Raw genomic sequence first — 14050 nt, forward strand, 5'->3', positions numbered from 1 at the left:
GGGTAAGAATCGGACTCGTCGCCACTGTTAAGTCTGTGTGTTATAGTGAGAATTACTACACAGACCACAAGATTAAATTCAACAGGTCTTTACTGGTTGGAGGTCGGACTATACTGAATACAATATTATTACACTGTGCTTATATACCAGTGTGGTCACCACCGGTATTACGTATACAGCAGCCAAAGAAAGTAGTACCTTTCTTAAGGTGGACCAGGCTTAAGTTCTCTTAAGGTGGAACAGGTTACTTACACCACAGTTAATATCATAAACTATTTAAAAACTTGTAAAGATAAAACTATGTGAATAAGGCAAGCTTCTGTTCATTAAAGTAACTGTACCAAGAAGGAATAAAGAAGAATTAAAGCTTTAGTGGCCTCTAAGTGTGATATATTTGTATCCTTTAAAATAAATACATTAAAAAATGATTTTTTTAAATAGTTTAGTGGGGAAAATCTTTGAAAGCTTTGCTATGTACATGAAGCGTTATTAAACGTCAGGCTAGTTGATGTAGATCAGGCTACTTCTCCATGATGACCTACTGAAAGGTAGCTACTAGCAGTAATTTTTACTTGTTTTGGGGTCATACAATATTTTTATTACAAAAGTAAAACGGGTTTTACAGTGGTTTCCCAATGGACTGTGCCTTGAACTACACAACATTTGTTTCCGCCTGCAATTCCTCACCTGGTAAGTTCCTGATTTTTGTTCCAAATCATCAGAGAGAAGGAAAAGTGACAGTGAGTCACCTAAGCCACTTATTCCTGAATGAAGGAGTTAATAAAAATAAGTCTTTCTCCCATGGCGAAAACTACAGTGGAATAATGGAGATTGATGACAATGGTGCATCTTGGGGATAACATAGTGCACTTTATAAATGGTATCAACTTCCACAAAAATTTAAGACCTTCAGGCGAGTTGGCATCCTCTTAAAGTGATATTAAAAATGGCATTGATTTAGTTAAGAATCAAACTTTATATTGTTTTAAATTACGTTTTGTGCTTTAAATCTCAGTTTCTAAGCACCTTTAACATTTCCCTTCAGGTCTTCACATGCAAAAACCAAGGCAGAAGCAGCAGATCAGGCTTCACAGGCTGCAAGCAATGAGTCCAGTATTGCAAGGGCGATCGCCAGGGAACTGTCTCCAACTTTTTACCAGCCAGGTATTTTTACGATTTAAAATGATGTACGATATCGTGCCGATATAAAAATGACTGAAAATAAAAATAGATTCTTCCATAGAAAAACTGGGGACAGTTAAATAAACTCAAATATCAGGTAAATATGTTGCAGCTCAGTGGGTAGAATGGCCCATTCTCATTGCATGGCTTCTTATGTTCCTATAGGTTGTGCAGTGTTTATATAATAGTTGATTCTTTCAACAAGCTGCTTTCTCACAGTGAAACACTGATTACACCACAAGAGGAAATCCAGGCTCGTTTCAAATCCTGTTTAAAATTAAAAAGCATACTTATTCTTAGATTAGAATAAAAACTATCTACCTCCGGACAATATTTTTCAAATGGGCTTTCACAGAGTCATAGGCCCCGATATTTACTCAGAGCCGGGAAGAGAGTGGGGGTGGATTTTTGGGCAGGAAACTCAGAAGTATGGGTTTCCTGGACGTGCTGCAGAAATTAACCGCAGGAGGTCTATTAAATTTTTCAACAGGTTTCTCACCCGACAGCCACCCAAATTGATGGGCTTGGCTGTCTGTTGGCCGGGAAAGCACAGGTTTGACATCGGGGGCAGAGGGGGTCGGCTGATCGTGGGGGTTCTTCTAAGGAGCATAAACCTCTATAAATCTATAGTATTAAGTCTGAGAAGCACGTCAGTATGAAGCAAACATATGGTGCTGCATCCTATGGGCTAAGAAAATCAAAATAGCGTCATTCTGCTCATCAGGGTCTGAGCCCTTATATCCGTAGATAATAGTTTTTAATGCTGCTGGAAATGCTCTTTTGCCGTTTTCTTAACGGCGATCGATCACTCTGCAATTGAATGCTGCTGGGAAACCTGCATCAGGCCTTCACTGCTACATTGGTAACATAAGTACACCTGCTTCCTGTAGACATACTTTCAGCTGGCTGTAATAAAGGTGGAACTGGCACTATAGCTGGTCATTCTGCCTCTTTGAGTAATGTCACGATGGAAGAGGAGAATAGTTGTGAGGAGTTCTCATTGCCTTCCGAGAGGAGAGGAGAGATTGGGAGGGAGCAGAGGAGAGGATCAGGAGAGAACAGAGGGGGAAAGAGAAGGGAAGAGAGGAAGGGAAGGGGAGAGAAATGGATGTGGGAGGAGGGAGAGGGTAGGGATGGAGAGGGACTGGGGTTGGGCCAGGGAGGAGGATGGGGAAGACGGAGGGGAAAAAGGGAAGAGAGAAGGGCACCCAATTTTTTGCCGCAGTTCTGCAGGGGTGATTCGTATTTTCTCAATCCAGTGTTTGGTTCAATCCATGGACTGTGCTATGTTTGGGTTGTTATCAGTTGGTGAGAATGCCCCCCATCCCCCACTCCCAAATATACTTCTGCAGTGATGAGCACTTTTACCGCTTCAGTTTGATTCTCAGCAGCCTTTTCTGAATAGGGCAGCATTCATTTTTTTTTCTGGGTTTTGCTAGAGGTATCCAAGGCTGTCCTTTGCAATGCCACATTTGGCCGGGATGAGCACAGCTTCCTTGCATTTCAGTCAAATGTTGGGACGTTTTACTACGATAAAGTTTTTAAAAAATTTGTTCCTGGGATGTAGGCGTCACTGGCAAGGCCAGCATTTATTGCCCATCCCTAGTTGCCCTTGAGAAGGTAGTGGTAAGCCACCTTCTTGAACCGCTGCAGTCCGTGTGGTGAAGATACTCCCACAGTGCTGTTAGGTAGGGAGTTCCAGGATTTTGATCCAGCAACGATGGAGGATCAGCGATATACTTCTAAGTCAGGATGGTGTGTAACTTGGAGGGGAACTTGGAGGTGGTGATGTTCCCATGCGCGTGCTGCCCTTGTCCTTCTAGGTGGAAGAGGTCGCGGGTTTGTGAGGTGCTGCCGAAGAAGCCTTGGCGAGTTGCTGCAGTGCACCTTGTAGATGGTACACACAGTACGCCGGTGGTGCAGGGAGTGAATGTTTATGGTGGTGGATGGGGTGTCAATCAAGCAGGCTGCTTTGTCCTGGATGGAGTCGAGCTTCTTGTGTTGTTGGACCTGCACTTTTCCAGGCAAGTAGAGAGTATTCCATCACACTCCTGACTTGTGCCTTGTAGATGGTGGAAAGGCTTTGGGGAATCAGGAGGTGAGACACTCGCTGCAGAATTCCTAGCCTTTGACCTGCTCTTGTTGCCACAGTATTTATGTGGCTGGTCCAATTAAGTTTCTGGTCAATGGTGACCCCCAGGATGTTGATGGTGGGGGATTCGGCGATGGTAATGCCGTTGAATGTCAAGGGGAGGCGGTTAGACTCTCGCTTGTGGGAGATTGCCTGGCACTTTTGTGGCGTGAATGTTACTTGCCACTTATCAGCCCAAGCCTGAATGTCATCCAGGTCTTGCGGGCATGGACTGCTTCATTATCTTGAGGAGTAGCGAATGGAACTGAACACTGTGCAATCATCAGCGAACATCCCCATTTCTGACCTTATGATAGAGGGAAGGTCATTGATGAAGCAGCTGAAGATGATCGGGCCTAGGACACTGCCCTGAGGAACTCCTGCAGTGATGTTCTGGGGCTGAGATGTTTGACCTCCAACAACAAGTCATCTTTCTTTGTGCTAGGTATGACTCCAGCCATTGGAGAGTTTTCCCATTGATTCCCATTGACTTCAGTTTTACTGGGGTTCTTTGATGCCACACTTGGTCAAATGCTGCCTTGATGTCAAGGGCAGTCACTCTCTCCTCACCTCTGGAATTCAGCTCTTTTGTCCATGTTTGGACCAAGGCTGTAATGAGGTCTGGAGTCGAGTGGTCCTGGCGGAACCCAAACTGGGCATCAGTGAGCAGGTTATTGGTGAGTAAGTGCTGCTTAATAGCACTGTTGACGACACCTTCCATCACTTTGCTGATGATTGAGAGTAAACTGATGGGGCGGTAATTGGCTGGATTGGATTTGTCCTGCTTTTTGTGGACAGGACATACCTGGGCAGTTCTCCACATTGTCGGGTAGATGCCAGTGTTGTAGCTGTACTGAAACAGCTTGGCTAGAGGCGCGGCTAGTTCTGGAGCAGAAGTCTTCAGCACGACAGCTGTGATGTTGCCAAGGCCCACAGCCTTTGCTGTATCCAGTGTGCTCAGCCGTTTCTTGATATGACGTGGAGTGAATCAAATTGGCTGAAGACTGGCTTCTGTGATGCTGGGGACCTCAGGAGGAGGCTGATATGGATCATCCACTTTGCACTTCTGGCTGAAGATGGTTGCAAGCGCTTCAGCCTTGTCTTTTGCACTCGCGTGCTGGGCTCCATCATTGAGGGTGGGGATATTCATGGAGCCTCCTCCTCCCGTCAGTTGTTTAATTGTCCACCACCATTCACGATTGGATGTGGCTGAACTGCGGTATTTTGATCTGATCTATTGATTGTGGGATCACTTAGCTCTGTTTATAGCATGCTGCTTCCGCTGTTTAACATGCATGTAGTCCTGTGTTGCAGCTTCCCCAGGTTGGCACCTCATTTGTAGGTATGCCTGGTGCTGCTCCTGGCATGATCCTCTGCACTTCTGATTAAACCAGGGTTGGTCCCCTGGCTTGATGGTAATGGTAGAGTGAGGGATATGCCCGCCATGAGGTCACAGGTTGTGGTGAAATACAATTCTGCTGCTCCTGATGGCCCACAGCGCTTCATGGATGCCCAGTTAAGAGCTGCTAGATCTGTTTTGAATCTCCCATTTAGCACGGTGGTAGTGCCACACAACACGATGGAGGGTGTCCTCAGTTTGAAGATGGGATTTCGTCTCCACAAGGACTGTGCGGTGGTCACTGCTACCAATGCTGTCATGGACAGATGCATCTGTGACATGTAGATTGGTGAGGACGAGGTCAAGTAGGTTTTTTCCTCGTGTTGGCTCTCTCACCACCTGCCACAGGCCCAGTCTGGCAACTATGTCCTTCAGGACTAGGCCAGCTTGGTCAGTAGTGGTGCTACTGAGCCACATTGAAGTCCCCCACCCAGAGTACATTCTGTGCCCTTGCTTCCCTCAGTGCTTCTTCCAAGTGGTGTTCAACATGATTACTGATTCATCAGCTGAGGGAGGACGGTGGGTAGTAATCAGCAGGAGGTTTTCTTGCTCATGCTTGACCTGAAGCCATGAGACTTCATGGGGTCTGGAGTCAATGTTGAGGACTCCCAGGGCCTCTCCCTCCCTACTGTATACCACTGTGCTGTCACCTCTGGTGGGTCTGCCCTGCCGGTGGCCAAAGTGTCAAGTTGGATTCAAAACTGGCTCGGAGACAGGAAGCAGAGTGTAATGGTTGATGGGTGTTTTTGTGACTGGAAGGCTGTTTCCAGTGGGGTTCCGCAGGGCTCAGTACTAGGTCCCTTGCTTTTTGTGGTATATATCGATGATCTAGACTTGAATATAGGGGGTATGATTAAGAAGTTTGCAGATGATACTAAAATCGGCTGTGTGGTTGATACTGAAGAAGGAAGCTGTAGACTGCAGGAAGATATCAATAAATTGGTCAGGTGGGCAGAACAGTGGCAAATGGAATTCAATCCAGAAAAGTATGAGGTAATGCATTTGGGTAGGGCTAACAAGGAAAGGGATACCCATTAAATGGTAGGGCACTGAGTAGTGTAGGGGAACAAAGGGACCTTGGAGTGCATGTCCACAGATCCCTGAAGGTAGCAGGCCAGGTAGATAAGGTGGTTAAGAAAGCATACGGAATGCTTTCCTTTATTAGCCGTGGCATAGAATACAAGAACAGGGGGGGTTATGCTTCAACTGTATAAAACACTAGTTAGGCCTCAGCTAGAGTACTGCGTGCAGTTCTGGTCACCACATTACAGGAAAGATGTGATTGCATTAGAGCGGGTACAGAGGAGATTTACAAGGATGTTGCCGGGAGTAGAGAATCTTAACTATGAGGAAAGACTGGATAGGCTGGGTCTGTTTTCCTTGGAACAGAGGAGGCTGAGTTGAGACCTTATTGAAGTGTATAAAATTATGAGAGGCATAGATAAAGTGGATAGAAAGGACCTATTTCCCTTAGCAGAGGGGTCAAAAACCAGGGGGCACAGATTTAAAGTAATTGGTGGAAGGTTTAGAGGGGATTTGAGGGGGAATTTCTTCACCCAGAGGGTTGTGGGGGTCTGGAACTCACTGCCTGAAAAGGTGGTAGAGGCAGGAACCCTAACCACATTTAAAAAGTACTTGGATGTGCACTTGGGATGCTCTAACCTGCAGGGCTACGGACCAAGAGCTGGGAAGTGGGATTAGGCTGGATAGCTCTTTGTTGGCCGGCGCGGACACGATGGGCCGAAATGGCCTCCTTCCGTGCTGTAACTTTCTGTGATTCTATGACATACTCGGAGATGGTGATGGAGGAATCTGGTGCATTGGTTGAAAGGTATGATTCTGTGAGTATGAGTATGTCAAGCTGTTGCTTGACTAGTCTGTGGGACAGCTCTCCCAATGTAAGTGAGGAGGACCTTGCAGGGTCAACTGGGCTGGGTGTGCCGTTGTCGTATCTGAAGCTGGAGCTGAGGTCGAAGCCAGGTGGTCTGACCAGTTTTATTTTTATTATTGTTTTTTGTAGCGGTTTGTTACAACTGAGTGGCTTGCTAAGCTATTTCAGAGGGCAGTTAACCACATTGCTGTGGGTCTGGAGGCACATATAGGCCAGACCAGGTAAGGATGGCAGATTTCCTTCCCTAAAGGACATTAGTGAGCCAGATGGGTTTTTACGACAATCCGATAGTTTCATGGTCACTATTATTGATACTAGCTTTTTAATTCCAGATTTATTTAATTAACTGAATTTAAAGGTGCTATATAAATGCAAATTGTTACTATTTTCCATTTCTTTTCTAGTTCAATCATTTTGTTGATTTTCCTAATGTGCTCTTTGCTTTTTTAGAAGGTGTTTCTTTTAGATTAAACATTTGGATTTTTTTTTTAATGCTTTAAGTAGCCCTGGCACAAAACATTATGGGCTAAAAATTCGGTGGCGCCGCGTTTGGGGCACCAAGCTCGCCTGGGCGCCGGAATTTGCGCTCTGGGCGGAGCCGCTTGCGCCCTCCCGATATTCAGTTGGAGCGCCCCAAGAGAGACTCGGGGCGCTGCTCGAGGCTCCCTGCGTCCCGCTTGGGGCGCTCAAACTGAATATCGCAGCGCTAGGTGCCGCAGCGCCACATGCTGCGGCACGGCGCGCTGCGGTACTGCAGGCCTTCCTCCCCTTCTTAAGGGGGAGGGACCTGCACCAGCACGATCACCGATCGCGAGTGCCGGCAAAAGAGCCCGGCACCGAGGAGAAGTGCCGGGCCCTCGGGACACAGCCGGCACTGCCCGGGGGGGGGGGATCAGGAGGCTGGGGAGGGCGGCATGAGGAGGTGCTAGCAGGAGGCCACCGAAAAAAATGGCCGCCCCGCACCGCCACCTTAATTTGCGCCACTTACGCCACAGGTAAGCCCCGTGAACCGGTCGCGATTTGCGACCAGCATTACAGGGAGGGGCGCGACCCAATATCGCGTCCAGGGCAGTAGTGGGGCGCTGCGCACACCGATGACATCATCGGTGGTGGCGCAGCGCTACAGGCCAATGCCGCCAGTAGTGCCCCGCTAAATTTCGCGGGAGGTGTGGCCAGTGGCGCTAAAGCCACTGAGTGCCCTCTTTAGGTGCTAACTGGTGGCGCAGCCCACCGAATTTCTAGGCCATGTCTTATAACATTATGTTCACAGCACTACCTGCCGATGCAATACATTTGGAATATTGCCACCATGTACCATTTTTAATAAATAACAGATAAGCATAATGAGAGTCTAAATTATTTTTAGTAAACTGCATGTCAAACATAAATTAAATATAAATTCTTCAATCCATTTTAATACATTGTAAGATTGGGAGGTAAACGGTAATTAAAATAGACAGTAAATGGCAGTCGTCTTCCATTTTCAGCAAGCTGACAGCTGGTGTAATGGTAGTCGTTTTTTAATCCAGACTGGATAGTTTTAACATTGGCCACATGGTTTATTTATGACTGGCATGCATGTGAATCCCAGGCATGCAGCCATCTGAAATGGAACTGCCTTCTTACTCAGTGTCAGTATTGAGCTTCACTTGGTTTCACAGGGACCGTTGACTGGAAAACTGGATCTTGATTAATTTGTTCTGTGTTCAGCCAATATAAACAATCACTAATGTCCAAGGCTTAGTCAAGAGAATCCTTCACGTCACTAGCTTTCTATACAGCAATCATGATATGTGCAGATTATATAAAGGTTGTACACAAGATTGTTAGACTGATTTTTATAACTTTTATCTTTTAACTCCATCTTAAAATACATTGGTCCCCTTCCATTTAGTTGCTCCCCCTTCCCTTCCTATGGCACATCACATTTTCAGATCAAGAAGACAAGAGCGTGACCTGCTTCCAAGTCAGCCACTAAAAAGTACACAACAACTTGGATTTAGATATGGAGGGGCGAGGCCATGGAGGGATTTGAAAACTAGGATGAGAATTTTTAAATCGAGGTGTTGCTTAACCGGGAGGCAGTGTAGCTCAGCGAACACGAGGGTGATGGGTGAATGGGACTTGGTGTGAGTTAGGTTACGGATAGTAGAGTTTTGCATATATTTTTGGAGGGATGAAGATTGGAGGCCGACCGGGAGTGTGCTGGAATATTTAGGTCGAGAGGTAACAAAGACATGGATGAGGGTTTGAGCAGCCGATGAGCTGAGGCAGGGGCAGAATCAGGCAATGTTATGGAGGTGGAAATAGGTGGTCTTAATGATGGCGCGGATATGTAGTCGGAAGCTCATCCAGGGGTCAAGTATGACACCGAGGTTGCGAGCAGTCTGGTTCAGCCTCAGTCAGTTGCCAGGAGAGGAATGGAGTCAGTGGCTAGGGAACGGAGTTTGTGGTGGGGACCGAAGACGATGGCTTTCATCTTCGCAATATTTAGTTGGAGGAAATTTCTGCTCATCTAGTACTGGATGTCGGACAAGTCTTGTGACAATTTAGAGACAGTGGAGGGGTTGAGAGAGGTGGTGGTGAGGTAGAGCTGGGTGTGATCAGCGTACATGTGGAACCTGCTGTGTTTTTGGATGATGTCGCCGAGGGACAGCATGTAGATAAGAAATAGGAGGGGACCAAGGATAGATCCTTGGGGGACACCAGAGGTAATGGTGCGGGAGCGGGAAGAGAAGCCATTGCAGGTGATTCTGTGGCTACAACTTGATAGATAAGAATGGAACCAGGCGAGTGTAGTCCCATCCAGCTGGAGTGACTCAGTGAGGAAACATCTGGGCCCAAAACTTCGATTGGATCTCCAGTTGGGAGATTGGAGAATGGGACACGGAAACCAGTCCTGCTGCGATTTTCCCCTCTTTGCACCATACAAAGGTTTTCCAGTGGAGCAGTATAGACGAACCTTCCATCTTCCTCCAACCTCCATCCCCCACTCCAACTAGGGGAATTCTAGGGCTAATATCTGGCATTACTCCCTCTGAGGCTGTAGCCAAGGCCCAAAGACTACTACAGCCAAAAAAACCTTGAAAATGGTCCATTGGCTCAAATTAAAGTTGAGGAGAAACTTACCTTATTTTTGGTTGGGCCACATTGCACCTCTCTGACATTCGGCTGGCGGTTTGGGGTGGAGGTTGCAGAAAAACTCTTACTAACGTGATGCACCCATCCCGTGTATGTTAATAACCCAGTCCCTGCAATTTTGGATGGGCTCTGTGTTTCTCCACTTGTGTGGAAATAGATTCCACTCTCACTCATCCACTGGTGGGGCGGCCCAAGTTAAACTTCAGGGCTTTGGCCTCTGCATATTGTCTGCCTCTGCTGCCGTAGATAAGACAGGGATCCTATTATGTGGGAGTCTCAATGCAAACCTGTTTTCTACCACTTTGTTGACCTAATGCCAATGCGCTGTGCCAGCTTTTTAAACAGTGATTCAACTTTCTTTTCTTATCTGTCGTAACTGGAAATTAGAGTTTCAGAAACCTGAGAAATAAAAGCAAAATACTGCGGATGCTGGAAATCTGAAATAAAAACAGAAGATGTTTGAAATACTCAGCAGGTCAGGCAGCATCTGTGGAGAGAGAAAGGTCATCGACCTGAAACGTTAACTCTGTTTCTCTCTCCACAGATGCTGCCTGACCTGCTGAGTATTTCCAGCATTTTCTGTTTTTATTACCTTTTAGAAATAAACGGAGTGTACTGAAATCTGTCTTATGCGAATAGTACTATGTATAAGATTACTAATCAATTATTTTTGAAGCAATTAAAGTTGCAATGCCTAGAACGAAAGGGACAGCATTGCTCCACCAAACTATTAGAAAAGCTTTTTTACTTCCATTTATACACACAAAGCCCAATATAGTGAGCACCTCTCCCTCTCCTCGGGCTCCGTTCCCTAAACTTTTTTAGGCCTCAGACTTGAGGGGCTTGATTTTAATAACCCTGAGGAGACGGGTTTGGAGGTGGGTCAGCAGCGAAAACCCGCCCCCACCCGATTTTCGTGAGTGTCGGTCAGCCGCTCCCAAACTGACCCGACGGGAACTGGTGGGACAGGTAAGAGCCCACATAATAAGATCCCTGTCTTCTCTACATCAGCAGAGGCAGTTAAGAGCCTGTTAACTGCCTTGCTAATCCTATTTTTATAGTAGTTTCCCATATCCGTGCTTCTGGCTCCTGTTTCCTGTCTTGTCAGAAACACGCCAGCTGCAAGGAGACGAGTTTCTCGAGGACATGATTTGTAGTCATTGGTGCAGCAGTTTAAAAGTGCTCTTGTAACATGGCTGACATTCAAATGCAACAACTTTGTTTTGATGGAGGTTTGGGATAAGATTTTGCAAGTCTACTGACCTTGTGACTGTTCAAGCTGACACCCATCTGCAGTGTTACCTGACTGGAATAATTTCAGGCCACTTTGAGTGTGCGCTTGCAAGCTTCTTGCCTCAACTGAAATCTGTAGCAACGGGATGGGAACCATTTACATCCTCTCATCCTGGTCGTCAGATTCGGAGGAAGAGCAGCCGCGGCAGCACCACAATCAGCCACAATAGCAGCATCAGCACCAGGAGCGCCAACCTCCTCCTCACCCACCTGATGCCCTGTGTCCATTGCAGCATCAGCTCCTGACAAAATTGCTGTCCGGGATCGCCATTGCCAAATTTTCTTCACTTGATGCTGTAAACCCTGGCTGCCACATGATGCACCAGGTTGACACCATCCCACACCAGCACCGTGAAGCATCCCTTTAATGTCCAAGCCATTCCATGCACGCACATCACTATAGCGGGGTGGGGGGAGTTATGACAGAACAATCACTGGAACTCAGTAAGACACTTCTCAATGTGCGCTCAGATCTGTCCAATAAGGGACACTTTTGGAAAAAGTTATTACACTGTATGACAACACATTACCAGAAACTTCACATGGACATTGGCTAAACCTCTCAAGTGCCTACACTTGTGTGTTGTTAGTTGGTATGCTTACAGTAGTATGAGGGCAAGTGTGAGGGGTGGCTAGTGAGATGGGGAAGTGATAAAGTAGATAGAGGGCTGGGTGGAGGTTCATGGTAACTTGGTGTCCTGGGGAGGTCTCTTCTGCTCTCGGAAGGGAAGTGAACCTCCCTGCGTGCTGTGACTCCCTCCATAAGCATATGGAGGGAGTCATTTGGAGAGCCTGGGTGCAAGTGTTCACCTTTGTGCAGTGATTGTCAGTGTTTGCAGCACGTCAATGCTGTCAAACACTGACAGATCAACTGTCAAAATAAAATTGTGCATGGTCCCTTTAAGGAAACCGGCAGATGACGCAACATCAAATGACGTCATCAGGCCCGCTTCATGTTAATTGGCTGGTAAACCCGCAGGGCGGGCTTAACAAGGCCAATCAAGGGAAAATCACGTCTGCAGAGCAGAGGCAGCTGGGGGTGGGACCGGAACCTGGAAACCAGTTGACTTGTCCCCATCCCGCCTCCAGAATTCAATTCGCGACTGAAGTGCTTCTATCCCCTTTAATGGTGGCATCTCACTGCCTGGCACTGCAGCGAGATGTGCCTGTTCGCCCCATCAGGAGCCTGCCTTGCATAACTAATGACTCCCAACCCAAAAACATGGGTTGGGGTAGGGGCAGAGGGTAAGTCCTGTCCTGATCCTCCTCCTGGCAGTGAACCTACCCCGGAACAAAATTCAGTGTGTTACCTGTGAATAACATCAATGTTTTTCCAGGCTCCTCCTGTATCCAAAATGGCAATGAACCTCTTTTAAATAGAAATTGTTTTGGAGTATGGCAAAAATATAGCAAGGTGGATTTTTGCCTGGGTTGACTGAGTTGGAAAAATATTTCTGTATTGCACGTAAGGGCTTAAATCTTTGTTACCAAGGTTTCTCGGGTTGGGGACTGTATTAACAGTTTTTACCCTAGACACGACAGCATCGCAGTTACTTCTGTGAAATGCTGAAGCAGTGGACAGTGGGATGCCCCCAGTGGTCAGTTAGCTGAAATTGCCACATTCATTCATTTAGTCTATTAATAAAGATTGTCTTCATTCAATATTGGAGAATAACCAGTCTATATTAATTAGATTGAAAGCTATATTTTCTGTTCTAAGCTAATACTCAATGAGCAGGGACCCCAACTGATTGTCTTAAGGAAGTAGTGTCTCTCCTTCTCAATCACAGAATGGTCTGTGGTTTTGCAGCCAGCTGGAAAAGACTGTCTTTTCTGACTGAAAAGTCAAAGCCCGCTTACCTTTGAAGTGTAGAGCTACAGAAGTGATCTTCTGTCTTAAAGCCCATGTTTAGAGAGAAAGTAAATTTGCATCTTTGTTGTTTTTCATAAACCGAAGAATGTAGGAAAATGTACTGTTCCCATTAGGAAATCTGTATATTATTCATTCATGTATTTTGAAAGTAAACCAGTAAATCTGTCTAGCCTCGGTAAAGTGCTTATTTAATCTGCCTCTGTAAAGAGAAGAGAATTTATATTGTGGCACATGTTGACCTAGAAATTCTTGCTGTCATATTGCTCTTCAGATGCCGTTTTCTCCAAAAAGGCGCATTATTCTTCTCTGTCACTTTCTGCAGCAGGACCTGCAAAGTTGAATCTTGGAAAATTGTTTGCCATCCTGGTCTTGTAGCAGCTATTTTTATCCCTCAGTAGCAATACAGCTTCAGCGTGGCCGGCAGTCCTAGTAGCAGATAGAGTACCCCTTTGTTTCTACTATTTTCAGTTTATATTTCTTCCTACAGAAAATTGATGTTAACCAGACACTTCAGATTTCTTCCACTTATTATGGATGTCTTCACAATGCGTAAGAAATAGTGGCTTGAAACTTTTAGAAATTCTATCACATTTGGTGCATTTATCCCATTGATTAATTTATATATTTCCTTCAAACAAAATATAATTGAACTTTTATGAGGTACATAAAATTGCATTATATGTTTAACAAAATATTTCCATTAGATTATTTTCCTTATGTAATTATCCTTTAATAATAGGTACCAGAACAATCTATAACTTTGTTGTATTGTCACAGGACAAAATATATATAACAAAGCCCATTCTAGATGAACTCGGGACATAAATCCACAGGATTTCCTTTTAAGGATGGATGTTTAATAAGGCCTTAACAAGTACCTTTCTCATCAGGACCTTTCCTCAGTTTTGATTTGCTGCTGTTTTACTTTGAACCAATCAACAAAATATGATGAAAGTATGACCGCAATGGGAGCAAGAGTCTAAACCGTGATAGTGGATGAAAAGTCCACAACTGCTTTCTGATGGTGTTGCTCCGAGATTTAAGTTATTGACCAAGGAAAATATGTCTGCAGAGGTTAACTTTGCATCATATTATGAAAAACAACCTAGCAGAATAAAGGATGGTGCTGATTGTCACACA

General features: G+C 45.6%; 1 protein-coding gene across 4 annotated transcripts in view; it reads left to right on the forward strand.

Annotated features, from left to right (window-relative positions):
• Nucleotides 1–14050, forward strand: part of jph2 (junctophilin 2) — a 137266-nt gene that overhangs the window by 73638 nt on the left and 49578 nt on the right. For all 4 annotated transcript variants that reach the window (XM_086005370.1, XM_086005371.1, XM_086005373.1 and 1 more), the window contains exon 3: nt 1046–1164. In XM_086005370.1, the coding sequence (XP_085861496.1) occupies nt 1046–1164 (119 nt within the window). The remainder of the gene's footprint in view (nt 1–1045; nt 1165–14050) is intronic.

Source organism: Somniosus microcephalus, chromosome 13, assembly GCF_052327205.1.
Source record: "Somniosus microcephalus isolate GS21.2 chromosome 13, FLI_Smic_1.0, whole genome shotgun sequence".
NCBI classification, from domain to species: domain Eukaryota; kingdom Metazoa; phylum Chordata; class Chondrichthyes; order Squaliformes; family Somniosidae; genus Somniosus; species Somniosus microcephalus.